This window comes from Sphaeramia orbicularis, chromosome 12, assembly GCF_902148855.1.
Source record: "Sphaeramia orbicularis chromosome 12, fSphaOr1.1, whole genome shotgun sequence".
NCBI lineage: Eukaryota > Metazoa > Chordata > Actinopteri > Kurtiformes > Apogonidae > Sphaeramia > Sphaeramia orbicularis.
The window spans coordinates 51,184,890-51,205,354 of NC_043968.1; the positions used below are offsets into that span (position 1 = coordinate 51,184,890).

The 20,465-nt window shown below is 37.7% G+C and overlaps 1 protein-coding gene across 1 annotated transcript; it reads left to right on the forward strand.

Moving 5' to 3' along the window:
- Positions 1-5,058: 5,058 nt before the first annotated feature.
- Positions 5,059-15,426, forward strand: urm1 (ubiquitin related modifier 1). The gene is made up of 5 exons (XM_030150906.1): positions 5,059-5,108; positions 6,815-6,885; positions 12,260-12,341; positions 14,193-14,241; positions 14,887-15,426. The coding sequence occupies exons 1-5, from the start codon at positions 5,074-5,076 to the stop codon at positions 14,953-14,955; spliced, it is 306 nt and encodes a 101-aa protein (XP_030006766.1). The 5' UTR covers positions 5,059-5,073; the 3' UTR covers positions 14,956-15,426.
- The last annotated feature ends 5,039 nt before the right edge of the window (positions 15,427-20,465 follow it).

Consider the following 20,465-nt stretch of genomic DNA (forward strand, 5'->3'; position numbering starts at 1 on the left):
TTTGTCATTTTATAACACACTACACCCAACAGCATCCAAGGCATTTCATCAACTTCATACTGTTTTTTTATTCATACTATAAGAAAATCTACAAGCGATACCTCCTGAAAATAATACCCTAAAAATGCACAGGGTGAAGTGCACTGAGCATGCGTGTTGTGCAAAGCATCACACATTGTTTTGCAGACAGATCCATGGTGATGGCAGTGGGAGGGAGACAAAGACAGATGGAGCGTGTGTGTACATGGATGTGTGTTCATACATGTGTGAGCCTGTTATTCTACGTCAACGTGTGCTTTTGTCAACATGTATGTGTATGTATGCCACAACAGAGATGTTGGAGGAGTACTGCTATTGCTCTTACCGCTTAACCCCTTCATGAAGGAGGCAATGGTGTGTCCTGGCAGCTGTCCTCTACTGAAGACAGTGCAGTTTACTCCAGCTGAAATATTTCCCACAAAAAAAATTAAAAAAACCGAGAGGAAGAGAATTAGGAGGAGTTTTAAATTCACCATTGAAGGACAAAACAACGCTGAATATAACAGCATATAATGGCATAAAAAAGAACACAATAGGATGCTACTACAATAGAAAATTATCATTCACTGTGCACTTTGTCTCCCCTTTCCATACAGTTCCATAGGCGTAACATGTTGTGGATGTAATCTCTAAGAGGATTCTCTCTGCTTGGTATCATGGTACATGTTAATTTCAGCTCTTTATGTTCCTTATTGAAACAGACCCAAAACCTCCCAGGCCTCCCGGGCCTGCCAGCCAGCCAGCCAACCGTCATCAATTCACCCCTAATCTCTCCCCCCAGTCCTTTTATAGCTAATCCATTGTGTTGGTCATTGTCATCTGATCATGTGTGACCCTGGCTGCTCTATAGCTGGTGCCTGGCAGCGTAGCCGTGACTTTTGACGTTCATCTACAGGCAAATATTGGTGGTGGTGGTGGTGGTGGTGGTGGTAGTGGTGTGAGTGTGTGTGTGTGTGTGTGTGTGTGTGCGTGTGCGTGTGCGTGTGCGTGTGCGTGTGTGTGTGTGTGTGTGTGTGTGTGTGTGTGTGTGTGTGTGGGGTGATAATTGTTTCTTGAATTTTTTTGCATTTGGTGTTTTTTGTTGTTGTTGTTTCTTGTAATTTTGGCAGTATTTTGCACAGTCAAAGACAAAGAGGAAAAAAGCATAGTATTTGTCATATCAGATCACCTTCACATAGTAATCAAGTGATTCAGTTTAAAAAACAGAACAGAACAGAACAGAATAGAATTTCTTATTGCAAATCACGAGTAGTCTAGTGCAACTAAATTTTGTTTTCAGCTCTGGAAAGTGCCCAAAATAAAAACCACAAAATACAAATCTAAATACGAGGGAACTAAGGGTAAGAAATGTACTGTATGAAAAGAAATAGGAGATATAAATATAAGTATGAATAAGTATAAAAATATGGCTACGATAAATATGTGAAATTAGGAGCAAATATTATCCAGATAAGATTCAGATCAGGTCTTGAATGTAGATTTCAGTAGATACTCCTTTTCATTTAAAGGGTATGTGAATATCAGCCTTTGATGATGGGAGCAACAATTTTACATTTTTTTTAAAAATAACAAATAAAGCTTTAAAACAGAATTTCCTGATAACCAAAATATGTGATTTGAACGTATTTTATTGAAGGGATAGACTTAAAGACGACCCTAAAAACAGAAACACAATTTGTTTACACATTATGTAGCATGTATTACAACCCCATGAATAAAGACAGCTTGCTTGGCCCACTCCCACCCATAGACTTAAGCTGTTGTACAAGAAATATTATTATTAGAAAAACAGATAATAAATCAATCAAAATCAGAATCAGCTTGAACAGCAACTGACACAGGATAAATAAAATGAAGCCTGTAAATAAGTGGAAATGAAAAATATTTCTAAGTTGTTAAAGTAAAAAAAAAAAAAAAAAAAAAACTGTGGAAAGACAAATCTCAAAATTCCAGTGCAAAACAAGACTGTGATTACATGGATGCAAAGATCTACATGAAACCAAAAACTGAACTGAACTGGGAAATTATTACTCTGACTTAGAAAGTAAAAAAAATGTTTCCAATTAATTAGCTTTTTCTGTCCAAAGGTATCTGAATGGATATTTATATTAAATAAAAGTAATCTTATATTTATTTATTTCCCACATACTGAGATGAACAAAGCACCAGATCTTACTGAGTGGACAACAGAAGCATGGTGCACCATCTATCTTGGTGTACATGAACTTCAAGGCAGCTTAGCTAATGCGTGGTGACACCCAGTAAACATGCAATCATACCAGGACATCTCACTCTAGGGCTATGAAATTTATAGCCAATGAAATCCCACCCACGTCCCAACATGTCCTCAGTATCTCTACCGTTTCTCTCACTTCACCCATGGCTGTTTTCACTCGCCCAGCAACCACCAACACATCTTCATGTCTTCATTATCTTTCAAAGTTTCCACGTTGGCGTCCACCATTGGGAGATTCCTCATTTTCCCGCCTGTGTCCTCACCCACACCTCACACTTCCCTCACCCCTGCCAGGCCCCTGGTCGATCTGTCTGTGTGCCCCTGTGCTGACTCCTCATTAACACATGAATGAAGACAGGGAAGGGCCTGCTACGGCTTGGACGCCAACAGAAGGCAGAGGATTTGCAATTCAAACCTCTGACCGACCCCCTTTTACCCCCACCCTATCCACCCAGCCCCATATACTGGGACTGGAACTGTCACCAGTATGATTGAGGATGTATGGAAGTAGTGAAAGACTGAGAGGACGGAGTGAAAGACAGATGTGCATTCACACACTCATGTCATGCCTCTGCCTATTTCCATATTGGCTTTGACAATTCAAACACATTCAGACATACATGAGCACAGTTAAATAGTGAGAAGGGTGTGAAAAAGAGTGCTGAAACAGAAGGCTGAAGTGCAATAAATACTTTCATGCATAAAAAGAATGGGATTGTTTTAACCCATAAAGACCCAAACAGCCACTGACAACCAATAGCATCTGCTGTTCTAAAATGTTGAATAACGTCTGATCCGCTAATCCTATTAATCCATGTAAATAATTGGCGTGAAATACAGTTTGTCATCTTTTCATGGTCATAAGATATGACCCATTTGGATGTTTAGAGGCTCTGTACCGTGGAAACACTATCATCTTCCACAACACTGATTCACCAGTAAAACCCATGAAGTTGGATTTATGACAGTGGACACTGGGTTCATGTGGAGTTATGGATATCTTTACTGAAAAAGTCACTTTTTTATTTTAGTTTTCTCTGTTTTTAATATAATAACTCTCAACTTTAATCTGAGGTTTAATGAAGTAAATTAAATATAGGACAATACCTGATGTTCCATGAAAAAATGCAAAATACAGAAGATAGTATTATTATAAATGGTGATCAGTCACTTAAAAAAAGTTAAATATAGAGAAAAAAAATATTTTGGGACTGCAACAAAAGTAGCACTGGGTCTTTATAGGTTAAAACATCTCAGTTCACATTTGGCTCATGTCTAATAGAGTCCCTGTACCACATATAAAATAACAGAGCAGTAGTTCTACACAGGTCTCATCTTAGGAAAGGACATTTATTCTTCAGAAATAGGCTGGTAAGAAATCTAAAATCTGCATTCAGTGCACATTACTTTAATGATAAACTGAATAACCATTAAAAATGGATGCTGCTTACTTTCATAAAAATGAATTAAACTAATATCATAATGCATAACTCTTCACAACATAAATAAAATCTACAAAAATGGCTGTTTTTTTTAAGTTTTGATTCTACAGTATTGATGGTTTCACTCCTTTTTTTTATCATAACAATGTGGAATAATCATCAATGTGGAATAATCATAATCAACAATATGTAATAATAAACAATGTGCAATATTCTGCAATCATCAGCATTCAACAATATGGAATAATGAAAAATCAACTATGTTCAATAATCATAATCAGCAATGTGTAATAATCAACAATAATCAGTGTGTAATAATTAAAAATCTATAATGTTCAATAATGTAAAAACAACAACGTGCAATAACAACTGCACTTACCTCTCACTGTCCTGTGCACCTACCTAGATATGTATGTGTGAATGTGTGACTGAAAGGGAGAGGGCAGTGTGTGTGTGTGTGTGTGTGTGTGTGTGTGTGTGTGTGTGTGTGTGTGTGTGTGTTTTAACATTTTTTTTACTATTTACTCTAGCTCTTGTTATGCTATTTGAATATTTTTTTAACTTCTATTGTGAATTTATTTTTTATACTCAAGCACCGTCTCCATAAAGTGCATCTGAGTTTTGTTGTGTATGCTCTATGTCAATAAAGGAATCTTGAATCTTGATGAGCGTACATGAATCCAAATATGGGTCATTTTTGCACTTAGCTTACACTAAGGTTCTTATCTATGAATAATCACCATAACCATAGCAAGTAGCCATGTAGGTGGGTACAGTAGAAGGATTACCAAGAATAAATGACTGCATTGGAGTTAATTTGAATATTGTGTAAAACTAAAATATATAGATCCCTTACAGGGCACATGAAAAACCTTTCCCTGTTGAAAGTGACAGAGTGCCTTTGTGATACATTAAATTAGCTCTATCTAATGCAAGGACTGGGTGGCTTTATCCCCCAAGCACAAATCAGTGCAGACCGAAAACAATTATTTGAAGTTACTTTATTCAGGACAAACTGATTGACAAAGCCATGATGAACTGGAGGGACAGAACAAAATACAAGTGATATATAACAAAAAAAATGTCTGAAGTCTGTAATGAACCCCATAAAACTTTATATTATTATTTAAATAATATTGTGAGTAAACTGCACTGAGCAGTCTAAGTGGCACAGCAACATATTCAAAAGTATAGGCTATGCGGTATGTTTAATTTTAAATGAGAAAAAAAAAAAAGTCTAAAGTGGTACAGAGGACATTTCAGTTAAAACACTTTCATTTGTCAGTGCAGTTGAAGGAAGGGCTTCTACGTCACTTCCGCTCTTTCTCACAACTGCTTCCTGTATTTGCCGACAACATGGCAGCGCCCTTAAACATACACCTGGAGTTTGGGTAAGTGGATTTAAAACCCTGTTCAGCTGTGAACCGTTTCTCTTTTTGGTGTCCTTTCAGCGGTTTGGTGGACAGAAAAGCGGTGTCTCATTAGCAGTAATTTACTCGCTTTTCGTGGTCCGACGTGTGTCTAATAAGACCTTAAATCTCTGAGGCAGCTAACTGCTAGCTGTGTTGAAGTTTGTTTAGAAAACATGTAGCTCTTTCAGAAGAACAGACAGCCGGTGTTGTCTCGTTATCACACCCTCTGTAGCCCATCCAGAGGAAGAAAAGAGACCTCACACAGAAGGTCGACTGTAAGCACCCGCTGTAAGATTTTCAAACAAATGCCAGGTTTAAGGTTTTTTTTTTTTTCTACATCTCTGAACAATAAAAAACAGCTTAAAGTCAACGGACTGGATTTGCACAGTTGTAAATAGGGTTAGATTTGAAAAAAAGTCATGCATCAAATCTTCCAGTTTATATAACACTGACATTTCTTATTATCATCTCAGCCATATACAGAGTATATCCTGAAGACAAACAGGGAAAGAAGTGTGTATCTTTTAGACCTTAATGTGTGCGACAGACAGATAGATAGCATAGACATTTATTACATATGTGATCATAAAACAACAATAGTGCAGCTAAACAAGACAGTGTGCAGAAACAGTAGTGGCAGTATTTAACTTGTTATGCATGATGTTGAAAATAGACAAGATTTCCTTAACCTTCAACCTTGGAAAGGGCTCTTTAAGATTAAAACTTTTTCTTACAAGAATGCCCTAGCCAAGAGAGGCATCAACTCAGTTAACAAGGCAGGGTTTCAGCCATATTAGGAACAAATAACTCATTACAGACATGAAATCACAAATGTCATCAACAAATTCAGTAATTATAAAAAAGAATCAGGCAAAACCTGTGCCACCTCCAACTCATTTAACATCACTTTGAATGCATCTAGTGAGAGTGACTCCTTTGTTTCAGGTCTTTTGCAGTTTATTCCAAGCTGATGCTGCAGAATACAGACTCAGGTTTTCACAGTTCATCACAGGCATGGGGGATGGGATACAGATGATAAAAACAAAGTAAATATGTTTATAAGCAGAGTCTATAACAGGTCAAAGTTCTTCATCCCTTTGGTTAAAGAAATTAAACGTGATCACACTTTAAAAGGTTGTAACATTTACATCATTCTATATTGTAGTGTAGCCTACATTGTCATGTTGTCATTCACTTTGACTGTCATGCACTGTCCTCTTCTGGCCTTCTTATCTGAGGAGCAGCATGTGAAACACTTGAATCTTGTAGACCACTTTTATAGCTCCAGCTACATACCAGTGCGTCTTCATAAATCAAAAATCTTTGTGTCTGGCCAAGCTGCTTTAGACTTAGGGTAAATGAGATGAAGTAGGCTACATGCAAATGAAGTATTTTATTCTCCTGTTCATTTCACTTCAATGTGTATGTGTTTTGCATACATATAAAAACTTAACAAAATACTGTTTTTATGCTACTATTATGCTTTTATCATGTACAAATTTATATATAATGCATATATTTTCCAGTTCTCTTAATTCAGTTTAGGGACAACTTGTGTAAACACAATAATGAAATTCACAGTAATGCTGTTGCAAGAAGAACAAACAGCCTTGATCTGTTGAATGATGTGCGATCAATATAGATATGTATGCAAAAATATGTTTGATTTTTTTGTTCCTGTCTAGGGGGGGGGCAGAGCTGCTTTTTAAAGGTGTGAAGGAACATCATGTGACTCTCCCGACCCAATCAGAACCTTGTAAGTATCGCCTGTTGCTTGTCTGTGCATGTTGTAAATAGTGCTTTGTTGCATTTAATTTGTCAAAAATCAAGACTTTTACCAGCAGCTCTGTAATTCTGTCGATGCTTCCCTTAAATTAACTGATAAAAATATGTAACTGATTAATACATTTTTGGAAGCAATAAACATTTTAAAAAATAATACTATATTTAAAATGCCGGACATGGGTGATGTGAAGTAGTTGAAAAGTTGTCCTCATTTTGTATTTGCTTCAGAGAGTATAACACCCTCTGTTTTGTTGTTTTATCCACTATTGCACTAAATTAATATAATCTGAATACCTGTACTCTGAGGTTGACGACTTGGAAGAAGGCTTCTAACAAATAGATAAATTCATTATCACCAAAATACAATGATAATTTTATCAAATATAACATCATTTTGATGAAGATCTGATGTATGTGATTATGACAGAGTGTTACTGAGTGTATAACTAAAAGGAAAGATTATAGTTATTCTATGTTTTTGGGAATCAATTGTCTTACAACTGCAACACAATCATTGTGATCAACTCACTGAATTCACTGGTTGTTGTTTCATTACCAGAAAATAAATACAGTATATGTAATACTTTGTACTTTATGTCTGACACTGAAAATTTCAATATGAAAATTAAAAGAAGATGGAGAGGTACAAAATGTGCCACTTATCTGTTAAAAATGCATTAGTATACTATAGAAATACAGGGTGTCCCATAAGTCTCCATACATAGGAAAAATAAACGTTTCTTGACATAAACCATTTTTATTTATATAATATGCTCTATATGACTGCCATTTTGTCGGGAACACATTTCAATGCATGTCTGCTGAAGAACTATAAAGAAGAAATATAAAGAAATACATGTTAGAACCATATATGTATGGAATGTATTATGTCTCCTATGTATGGAGACTTATGGGACACCCTGTACATGTTATTCTTCAAGCAATGATGAATGATGTGCATTTCCTCTAATTTTACAATTTTATTGAAATTTACCACCCATAAAATTTAATTCTGCCTTCTAAACATTGAATAAACAAGGATGAAAAAGCAACACTTATTGTTTTCATTGTATTAAAGGTTAATAGTTTTGTTTCGCATTTTTCTTTTTACATTGTCAGCTGAAGCACTTGCAAAATATCTCCCTGTAATATATATTTTTTTTTACTTAATTTTACATAGCATATTTTGATGGTGATCAACCATGTGATTGTCATTGTTTTGAATGTTCTTTATCATTTTGTCATTTTGTGACCAACACCAGCAAAATAGACTGAAGAGTTTAAATCCCCAGTTAATTGTATTTTATGTCACCTTTATTTTGTTACATCTTTTATGACTGATTTAAAACCATAAATAGAAGTCTACTGTCTTCAGCTTTCAGTCAGGGCCAGAAACTGGCCTTTAAATGGGAAAGAAACAATCATTTGATATTTATCGTGTTAAATATTGCTATTGACTGATATGAACATTTTCATTCTGGTAATTTTTGTCCATATCACTGAGTCTTATGTGTAGGTATATAAGATTTTCACATTATATCTATGTAGCTTTAGTTTTGTTCTATGTGGGACTTAAGTGGACTACTAATGGTATCTATTGGTTAATCTGATGAGTTTGAAGTTGTCCCTAAGGGGGGGCAGTGGAGTATTTAAGAAGGTAAAGAATTTTTTCTGATGTATGCATAGTTATCAGTTCCTAAAAACCTTTTTCACTTCATGATCCACGTTTTTCTGTGGGATGCAGGGTACCTCTATCATGGGTAACAATCAAGCAGAGGAACCAACAAAAACCTGTCCTGCAGCTCTTTTTTTGTTATTTCCCAAACTCTGTTCAGGACTAAGACATTGGCAAAATATGCAAATGGGGGTAGCAAAGGTGAGGGAGGAACAGTTTTTGCAGTTTGTTTTGTGGATACTTGTACTTACACATATTCATCATACTGTCAGTGACAAAAACCCAGAGTTTAAGTTTGTTTTGTAGTTGTGCATATGTGTTTGAGCGACCAAGAGAGAAATATGCATCGTTGGTATTTGACCGAACAAAGAGTGTTCATCCATGGTGCTGATGTTACCACGACAACAAAAAGACAAAAGTTGACCAGAGCAGGGAATGTCAGGCAGATATGACCTTGCTGCACCAGCCGACCTGTGCATATGTGTGTGTTTGCATGTTCACACAAGTCAGACGCTATTAAACCCAGTGTGTTGCCCTGCAGTTCACAAAGTTGAGAACTTCACAGGGGCCGAGACATTCTGGCACAACATTTTCTGGATGCTTATTAGCACCTTAAGTGCAGACTGCTTGTGTTTCTGGCAGGTTTGCTAATCCTGAAAATGTTGATTCACACTAATGCCACTCTACGCATCATTGTGTGTATGTGTGAGTACGCGGGGGTGCAGCGCAGGCAGATATAATTGGTTCTGAATCCTTCGTATTTCTCTTTGACCCCAGCCGGTGATTGATGACCCTCGACTGAAAGACCCCACCCCCACACTCTCCTCACTCCCTCTTTCTCTATCTCTCAGTCTCTGTAACAGACATACACACATACACAACGAAACCCCTGTGGTCTATGGATCACACAGTTTTTACCCCGTGCATCACCAGAAAGATGGATCGCTCGCCCCCGCTCCCGCCACCACCACCTCACATGACCGCCATGGTCACGCAAACACAGAAAACCAAAGGAGAAGAAAGAGGGGAAATATTAACACACAAAAGAAAAGCGGGGTTTGAATCGCACCAAAATGGCGCCTTTTTCATCCCCTCCCTCCATGTCTTCTTTTCCACCCACGCAACGCAGTTTTCCCAAGATGCAATTGGAGCCTGTGACGCATTTTCCCTCTCTCTTGTCTGTTTGCTCCCTCATTTTCTTTCCCCCCTCTACCTGGCTGTACCGCAACGTGATCAAAACCCCCACCTCTCCGTCTTTCTGTATTCTATTACCTCCCTTGTCCTAATTTCTTTAAACCATCTTTTATATGACACATTTGTATTCTGGTTTTGATTTAAATTCATAGTCCTCAGTATAAGACTGAACAAGAAGGGACCTGATGACTTGTTTCATACATAAAGCAGCTCCATTTCCCTAAGTTTAAATTATTCCTGACCTTAGTGCTGAGCTAAGGCCACCTGTTTATTTTCTGACTGCAACTTTTAACATGTTTGCCTGCGAGACTGCATTTGAAGAGGGATATAAAAATGAGAGGGCAAAAGGTAGGGAGGCAGAGGGGGAGGAGAGCAGGTTTTATGAGAGAGTGTGTGAAAAGGAGAGTGAGAGAGCAAATGAAAAAGTAAATGGGCGAGAGGATGAAAGAGCGAATAAGGGGTAATGGTGGAGAAAAATACCAATAGTCAAAGGCAGAAAGAACAGAGAAAGGAGTCACCACAAAGAAGGAGTTATGACTGCTGTAGTGATTAGTTCTGTTTTTAGCCCTGCAGAGGTGCAGGTCAATATTCACTACCCAGTCTAGTGTGTGCGTGTGTTTTAAAGAGGGGTATTTGTCTTTTTTTTTTTTCTTTTTTTTACACGGATCCCTGGAACCGTACAAAACTAGCACTATCATTATGCTACTAATCTGCCCGACAGCGATGCAATTAACCTGGACACCATGCACACAGAGTTGGACCTGCATGTTCCAACACGCACACATGCAGGACGACTCAAAAGAAAATAATGCAGCTAATTCTTGCTGTTTTTAGAAAAATTAAAAAAAAAAAAAAACACTAAAAGCCCATTCATACATGTTAATCTGAAAATACAAAAGATGATATGCTTGCTGCATTTAAGATTTCAAACACAAATGCATTAAAGCTGGATTCTTGATCAAATTGAATAGTTGATCTGGTGAAATATGTATACCAGTGTTTTAAATATGAATGGTTCCTCTTGGGTTTTTTCTCAAAGTGTTTTTATCAGAAGCTGTTGCCTTTCTCCTGCTTTAATGTGAAATTAGCTCCTGCTTTGGTACAGCTGAACTCCTGAGCCTCTGTGTTGATCTACGCCTACCTGCTACACCTTCACTGCTCTCTATACACCTGGCCTGGGATGACTCACTGTCATCCTCTTAGCCTTGTATCTGCTTCATCTGCTGCTGCTGTTCTGTCTTCCCCCATCTGATCAGTAATGTAGTTGCTCTTTCACTCCTCTGTTTTTAGTATTATATATATATATGTATTATGTGCTAAATTTTAGCCCATATTTGACCTTCATCTCTTCTGTTTCTGAGTATTCCCCGTCAAGCTAGTCGTAGAGGCCACAATCTGTGTGTGACGTGGGTACGAGTAGTCGCGCTCTCAAACGTTATCGCGAGTTGTCCTGCTCATGTACATTAAGCAGGCAGCTGTGACCGTACACAGACGCAGCCAGGAAATGACCACGAGAAAATATTAAATGTATGTATTTTTAGTCATTCATCACATTTTTTTTCTGTCTTCACATTTCTCAGTTCTAAGAGAATGTTGTTATATCTATAAGAAAACAGGACACATCCCCCCCCCCCCACACCCACACACACACACACACATCTACAACACCCCGAGTCCTAACATTAAATGACCGCCATAACTGTAATATATTCATTGTTAGATATTTAGTGGGGATTTATACTAAAACCTCTCATTGTCATTGCCTTTGTGGTTGTCAGTTGGTCTGAGAGAGGCTCAACCTATTGTTGAGGCAAGGTCAATCTGATTGTTCAAGAGGTCAGACTCATAGAAAATTCAAGCATCAATGATATTCAGGCGCAAGCAGACAGCATTTAGTGTTTGACTCTCACAAAGAAAAGAATTATTCTGAAATTGGATTTTACATTTGTTAATTGTCCTGAGCAGTTCAACCACAACATTAGGACTGGAATGAAATATAGAGCGATTTCTTTCTTTCTTAATTTTTTGTTGAATAAATGTTAATTTACACATAGTTTTAAAAAATATATGGTTTTATGTGAGTGTAAAATAGTTAAGTTAAATAAGAATTGTTTTTTTTTTTTTTAAAGATTTACACCCACAAATCATTCATTTGATTTCTTTCTAACCAAGGTGAATATTACACTCTTGGCCACTGACATCAGTCAACCCTCCCCCCTCTTTCAGTGCCCCCCCCCCAACATCCACATACACTCATACATATACATGCATGCAGACACACACACACACACACACACACACTAATATACATAACCCTGTCCCGCCTGGTGCCTCTGTCGCGTCATATCGACCAGGAGGCTGGAACCATGCACCTTGACCCTTAACCCCTGACCTCTAACCTCTGTTGTCTGCCTGTGTATGGGCTTTGTGTGTATGTGTGTGTGTGCATGTGTATGTGTGTATGTGTTGTTTTTAGGGGACGTGAAGCAGCTGCTGGTGTGGATCCAACGGAACCTGCTGAAGGAACGACCTGAGCTCTTTGTCCAAGGCGACTCTGTGTGAGTGTGTGTGTGCACTTGACACACACTTGATCTGTGAGGGAAAATATCCTATATACTATTGTATCAAAATAAGTGACTAATATGATCTTAATGTGTGTCAAAATTGCTCTATGTGGTAAATTTTCAATATGTTGAAATTTTCGAAATGAAACAGAATCGGATTGAGTCGAGTATCATTTGTGAAGGCCTTTTTTCTGCAGTTTAACAACGTTGAAATGTTGGGGAGGGGGGACAGTCTAGCCTTCAGGTTATAGGTTTCAGTAAGATGATTACCTGTGTGCTAGAGTGGGAGCATGTGTGTTTGTATGTCCGTATGTGTTTGTGTGGGTCCAGGGCACACAGCAGTCTTATAGGACTGGCTGACTTTTACAGCTGCCTTTGTGCACGACTATTTATAGCACCACCCAAGCAATGAATAGAGAAAAAGCTGGGCTACCTATAAACCCTATAGATTAGATGTGTGTGGACTTTATGTTGACGCAACACTAGCTTTTTAGTAAACCATCCCATCATCAAGGTGTTTCTTCATCATCGTTGAGAAAGATCTATGTCTACTGAGTGTGATTAGCTCACCATCTTTATTCCTTTTTTTACCCTGTCATCCTAGCTCTGTGTGTGTGTGTGTGTGTGTGTGTGTGTGTGTGTGTGTGTGTGTGTGTGTGTGCGCGCAGATGTATGTTTGTACTCACGCTGCCCTTTCTCACTGACGTCATAGAGCATCTACAAGGTGGATTGAATCTTATTTGAACAGTATGAGAGGCGTCTGTGTCTGTTTCAAGTGTTACTTCTTGCCCTTATCTTGCTGTTCACATTAGTGCTGCTCTTAGCTCGCTGGCTTTCACAGAATTACAGAAACAACCTTTAGGAAGTCTGCACCCAAAGGTGCACCCTCTTCCCCTCACCCACTATCCCCATTATCCCCTTTAGAATTTTTTCAATTTTTTTGGACTCTCATTAATTTCAGCTGACAGTTTGTTTTTATCGTCATGTCTCTAATTTGCACTTTATTTAAAAAAAATTATCATTACCTCCTGTTTGCATTGGCCAGAGAAGTGTTTTGGTCTTGTCTATGTTAAATGTGCTTTAAGCACATTTGTTAAAATGATTTTATACAAATAATGTCATTTTGCTTAATTTCACACACATAAACACATATTGTGTCTATTTACACAGGTACAATACAGAATTTTAAAATATACCACATTGTGATTTTAACTGTAATGCAGAAAAGTGTTGAATTTTGTGTTGTTTATTTTAATTTAATTCACCAAATATAATATAAATGATCATTGGTTGTTTATTTATTTGTTTCTTTTTTTTTTTTTTTTAATTTCCTTTATTTTACAAAAACAGTTTCTTTTTTTTTTTTTTTTTTTTTTTTTTGCATTTTTCTACCTACATTTAACATTGTTCTCTGTGTTTTTTTTTTAATGCAAACATGGTCTGTTTCTGAATGTTAGTAATGATGAGCTCTGTGTCACCAGGCACCACTCTCAGTTAATGCTCAATTTCTAACCATAAATAATAATAGTTAACGTATTCCAGTAATTTAGTTTTTCTTGTTTATGTGCTTTTTTTTTTTATTTTAAAATAGATTTTTTAAATTGTCAAAGTTACATTTAGAGAAAATTTTGAGATGCTCACAATAATCATCTATTTTTTCTTTATTACTTTTAAACCATTACTGGATGTAATATTATACTATGATTTTTTTTTTTTTTACTAAATTTGTGCATGTGTGTGAGAGTGTGGTATTTATGCTCCACCTGTTTCTATGTTTTACATGCATGTGGTGGTGCGTTACCTTTGGGGAATGTGTCTCACTGAAAACGGTGTGTTTTCCCACAGGAGACCAGGGATTCTGGTGCTTATCAATGATGCAGACTGGGAGCTAATGGTGAGCACTGGGAGACATGTTCACTGTCAGATGTTGAACAGAGTCTATATATGTGTGTGTGTGTGTGTGTGTGTGTGTGTGTGTGTGTGTGTGTGTGTGTGTGTGTGTGTGTGTGTGTGTGGCTGCATACAGTCACATCATTTATTTTTATCTTAAGCTCTTTTAACCTACATTGTCTTTTTGTAAGCACCTGTGAAATGTTAACTGATTTATCACAATATATGCAGTGTTTACACATTTGTAAACACTGCATGCATAGCTCATCATAAACACTATGTATAAAAAATGCTTGTGTGAACATTAAAATTAAGAAGAGTATTTGATTGAATAGGCGAGGGTTTGGATCTTCACTGACACTGTTTATGTACTCTGAGTCCCTTAATGTTTTCATATTACATCAGAGCGACGTATGTCCTTGGGGTTTCTTATCTGAACACACATTTACATCCACACAGTCTGAACTTCAATTTGAATACATTGATTCAATTACAAGATTCAACAATGGATGTAAATGAAGTGAAAAGTTTGTCATTGACTGGACCCAATGGGATGGCAGCAGCAGTAAACACACATTAATAAACACTTATATTTATCTTTCCACCTACCATAATAGAATATTTAATATTTTGTGTGTTTTCTTCTCAGGGGGAGCTGGATTACCAACTACAAGACCAAGACAATATTGTGTTTATTTCCACTCTTCATGGAGGATAGAGAATGAATGCAGCATTTGGATACATCCCTTACATTTCTGTAACATAGACTCAGCCCTTCTTTACATCCTTTTCACCAGTTTGCTAACATCCCTACCAAACATCCCCCCATTGGACACTGCATCTGTCAGCCTGCACTGTGATGTCTGAGGTGATTGATGTTTGTCTGCAGGAATGAACCGAAATTCAGAGGTGGTTACCAGGAATAAAATGAAAGCTCCGAAACAGAAATTCTGTGTAAGTTAAAAAAAAAAAAAAAGTCCAAAATTTTCTTGACCAAACAGGACTTTGTAAGTGGTGGTCACATATTTATATACACTGCACAATGGTCAATATGCAGGTGTAAATGAATGCTGTTAACTGTTCCTGCACAGAATGAAAATATGACCTTAAAATGAAAGTGGGTCCAGATTACTACTGGAATCTTACATTGTTCACACTGTGCTTTTCTTTTACTTTTAATATAATTGCAGCAATATTGTCTTACTCCTTTTTTTCATTGTTCTGTCAAAAAAAAAAATTAAAACATTTTTTTTTTAAATAAGTCAAGCCCAGATTTTTTTTTCTTTATTTCCACTTATTACACAATTAATGTCTTTTTTCTTTTGGTTTGCAAATATCTAAACAAAATAGGCATTTTCTTGTGCTGTTTTATTTTAAATTTTGTGACTTCTATGTCATTACCTATTAGAATGAATATTTATTTGGAGTCACAGTTATAAAATGCGTTGTAAAATATCTCAGAACTATCTATTTCCAAGCTGGTATTAAGCATTATAATTATTATCAATTATTACAATTATTATCTAAACGTTTCGGCTGTCTTATGTAGCGTCTTAAATAGTTTATATTAAGAAAATGTTTTTAGAAAATTCAGATTTCGATTTTTGGAATGCCCAGTTTCTGTATTAAACAGTGCAATCCCAGTGTTTCCAGTGTCACTAACCTATAAATGCACAGAGCTGTGAAACCCGGGTTTGTCTGCAGGAGTCCACCCTGCACCGCACACAGGGACCTATAGCCCAACATTTTCCTCAATTAGGATTTTACATCACGCTTCGATAATTCACGGTGATAGCTTAGGCTATATCTGATCGATTTAAGCCCAGCTCTGTGATCACACTGCAGTTTTAGGCTGATTAGACCAGACTAGGGGGAGATTTTACCTACCAGGAATATTCATAAGAGGGGGATGGAGTGTGTATGGAGCCCGTAGTGTGTGGGTGTGGGTGTGTGCGGGTGGGGTGTGAACTATACGACCACTGCGGGAGGTCGAGGTCTAGCCTCCGGGCTGCCCTCCCCTGAACGCCCGGGGCGACCTAAAACCTTTTCTCGGTTGTGAAGTCCGATTTGCAACGGGAAACCGACCGATAATGGCCGGTAGAAAGGAAATGCAAATGAGGCTGCGAGGGGATGGAGGAGCAAAATATAACACTGTGTCAGCGAGAGCAGGCCAAGGATGGACTGTGTGTGTGTGTGTGTGTGTGTGTGTGTGCGTGCGTGCGTGTGTGTGTGTGTGTGTGTGCGTGTGTGTGTGTGTGTGTGTGTGTGTGTGTGTGTGTGTGTGTGTGTGTGTGTGAGGCAGACCTGCTGTCAGATGATCAAAAACAACAGAGGTGCTGTTGCTTATAGGCTGCCATCCTACTTTTACTCTAAATATTTGTAAATGTTTTGTTATACGAGTGATTTTTTTTTACAGCATCTTACTGGCCGAACACTCTTTTTTTTTTTTTTTATAGCAGATGCAGCATTTTAAAGTGTGCAACTGGTAAATAAATTCATATTGTGCTGTTAGGAGCTTCAGGTCCGAAATTAGGCTGGTATTTATGTGTATGTGCTTTAAAAAGCAGCTTTATGGTTCTGTATAATTTCCAATAGGTCGTATGCAGGTTACTGGGTTCTTAATGTTTGAGGTTCCTCCAGATCCCTGCAGTGTTTGGCCTGTAAAGTTCACAATGTCCACATGTAGGCCTGTGTTTCCACTTAACCACTCCAAACCAGCTGAGATACAAGTAAAGTATACCCGCAGTTATAGTCAGCTATCAAAAACAGTCTCCAGAATATCATTCATTTATTTATGTATACATATATATGTTTTAATTAAAGGTTTTATCTTGTAATCTTTGAGTAGACAATGTATTGCAAAACATGTCACCTATTTATTCATGTAGTCTGCTAAATAAAATGAATGATCTGCAGTAAAGACAATCACTTAATCCTAATTTATCCATTATTATGGTGCCAAATGGTTAAACCGTTTGAATGGAAGCCCATTTCTGCATATTTTACACAGAGTGACACCTGCCTGCTGCTTTCAGGCTACAAGCAATTGTTGCCAATTTTTCATTCTTCTGCACACATAGCACAGACTTTCCTGCTGGGAGCCTATTACAGTACTGGGACCCAATTTTAGTTGTATATACGTGTGGAAGACATTAAAAATAAATGTAGCGTTCAAGTGACATAAACTAATGCAAACTCTTGTGAGCGTGTTTTCTATGTGAAATACTTCCAATTAAGAGGAAGCCTGTTTTTAATAATTCTGCCCACAGTTAAAATGTCACAGTGCTAACAGGGACACTGCTGCATTTAAACAAACAAACAAATAAAAAAGAATCCCATTCCTATCAGGCCTGTAACAGGCACGACAAACAGGTGTACCAGTGGGCCCACATCACACTTTCCACAGAAGAAAATTACCTTATTAATATTGCACCTACATTAACGTTCATAAGAAAACCCTCTATCCACGGTGACTTCAAGTAAAAAAAAAAAAAAAAAAAAAAAAAGCACACAGAAGAACAAACATGATGCTCTGATCATGTTTCATGGCGAGAGGACATCCCTCAACAACAACGCACACGTTAGTTATTGTGTGTGTTTCTATTGTGTTTTTCAACGTCTATAACCGAGAACTGAACATGTGTTCCTAGATATTTCTTTTGTACAAATCTAATGTTCAAAAAGATCTTTCAGTCGTATTATAAAGCACATTTGTAGCAATAAATATTTTTAACCGTTTAAACCTCTTTTTACTTTATGACAAATGCAGTTTCACTGCTTTAATTTTCAACAAGAATCATTCGACGTATGGTTGATAATTCATGTGTGAAAATAAAAGTTAAATTATAAAAACACAGCAAACAGGCCAAAGTGTCTGACCTGATTTATCATTGATGCGCAGCATTAATTCCAGGATTCTTTTGTGTTTTAATGTATGTGTTTTTGTGTAAAATACTTTCATACCTTTATTTCAGTTAAACTGACGTATATATTTCTTTGGAAACACTACATGCATTTTCATCTATGCTTAAGCTATATTATTATTATCTATTTGCTTAGTTTGCACTTTGAACTTTGAATTAACAAATTCGAAACATTTTTTTTAAACGATCCTAAGACATTCTTTAAAACGCAGTTTTACAACCAAGTACATCTTTTCACGAAAACCCTTTTTCTAATTTCTCTAAATTATCTGAATTATTGCCCTGGTATATTACTCCATATAACGATCCAGTAGTTGTGTTTTGTTTTTTTTTTTCTTTTTTGATTTGGCCCATCTCATCCACAACGTGCATCTGTGCTGCATGCAGGCCTCACTGTGAACACTCAAGTTGCTGCTTTCTACTACTGTATTTGCCAAAGACAGTCGATCCATCGATGCCTCTAGTCGATATTTGCCATTTAAAACAAACAGTCTTGATTAGATCTTCGACAAAATGTAAATACCAATCGGGCCAAGCACAAGGCACACCTCGAAAAACACATTACATGAAGCAGAATAAGGTTGACTTCACTTTATTGGCCCAGCCCCTCCTGTTTTCTTCATAACATGCAAATATTGGTTTGTGTCTTACCTGAAATGTAACAGTTACAAAACAAAACCAGACTACAGGCTCCCCTATAGGCTTCTTTGTGGTTTGGAGGCCCTCATTCTTCATGTGGCGTTTGGCCAGAGGCAGCAGTGATGAATGTGAGTCTACAGCAACAGATGTCCATACACAATTCTTGGGGATTAATTTGAGTTTACTCAAGAATTGCGTTTGGACAATCAGGTGCTAAAGACTCTGTATATCGTCCGCCCGGACTAAAAGAAGAAATGAAGCATTTAATTATTTAAATCAAGTGTGCCTGCATGGGCTCGAACTGTATAGGCCCATGGGTGCACCTGCTACGTCTAAATGCCCTTTGACAGTGTTGGCTTAGCATCTGACACCGATAACTGTTTTCTTTCTTTTTTTTTTCTATGGGGAGTTGCGGTACTGTGCATTATTTCTGACATTCTCACTGCTCAGCATTGCCAACTGAATTCGCCTTTTCCTTTAGAAAAAAACAAAAAACAAAAAAAAAAAAAAACCAGCTTCCTCACTGTGGACTCCTAACACTAAGCTGCTGCAGCAAGACTCTAACCTAATCCTCAACATATTTTTGCCATGTAAACATTGAAATACAGCCTTGTAGTGCACAGATCCTCTTTAAATATCAGATAGAAGCTGGAACCTGAGGGTGAAGAAAGTCCATCTGTCTTGCAAATTGTTTGTTTAGGCAAATAGGTTCAACCCTGTGAATGCACTGTTGCAGATGACTTTTTCTACTCGTTTGTAAGCATCCTCAAATCCATACATGTTATTTCGCACTTTCTTCCATGACAAGCTTTATCTCTTTAGGTCTGTACATCGATTGCTAGTTGTAAAGTTAAACCCAAGTCTTTTGAGAACTCTGGGCCCTTAAGATGGCTGAATGACTATCGCATTTTAAAGTAAAATGTCATCTCCTCCGCTGAAGAGCCGTAGTTTTCAAGTGTTTCAGAAAAGATAAAGATCAAAAGGCGCAACTACTTTCTTTCATTTCAAAGTCCTTGATGAGCGAGGAAAACGTTTCGCCATTTCTGCACCTGTGTAGTGTCATCGATTTAAGGAAAGACTGTTCAGTTCAGATGCCTCAAGATGCACAATGGCTTTCCACGGATAGAACACAAAACACTCCTGTTAAAAAAAGGAGCCTTGATATTCTTCCTTCGCGTAATAAAACCGATTTTCTCTCTCTCTCTCTTTTTTTTTTTTTTTTTTTTTTTTAAAGGAAACCCCTTAGTTCCCGTTGGTGCGTCCTTGGTTCAGTTCCCACGACGTGCGTTCTGTCGGATCTCTGCGCTCCGTCCAAATGCCCCCCAGCGAACAGCGTCGGATGGTGACAAAAAAAAGAGAGGATGAAGAGCAGGAGAGCAGCGGGCTACCAACACTCCGGACCGACGCTCCTTCCTCCCATCCTTCCTCCACGACTCTCACTGACTGACTGACTGGCCGACTGGATGGATGTGTCTCTGCACTCCTGGCTTTTCTTACGTTGGTCCAACAAATAAACGATGCGGCCGCGACGCAAGGCGGAGAGAGGAGTGGAGAAGGTCCTCGCTTGGTACTGAATTTGAATAACACCACGGGGTGATAAATGTCCATTGTACTGCTTAAGTAATGAATCTCCGCTGTCCTCTATGTCACACACATACACCCCCCC

Bases quoted from the DNA above. Each gene is read 5' to 3' on its own strand.
- urm1 (XM_030150906.1), top strand. From the start codon at position 5,074: ATGGCAGCGCCCTTAAACATACACCTGGAGTTTGG. The intron at 5,109-6,814 runs GTAAGTGGATTT...GTTCCTGTCTAG, and splicing joins AACATACACCTGGAGTTTGG to GGGGGGGGCAGAGCTGCTTT. The intron at 6,886-12,259 runs GTAAGTATCGCC...TGTTGTTTTTAG, and splicing joins CCCGACCCAATCAGAACCTT to GGGACGTGAAGCAGCTGCTG.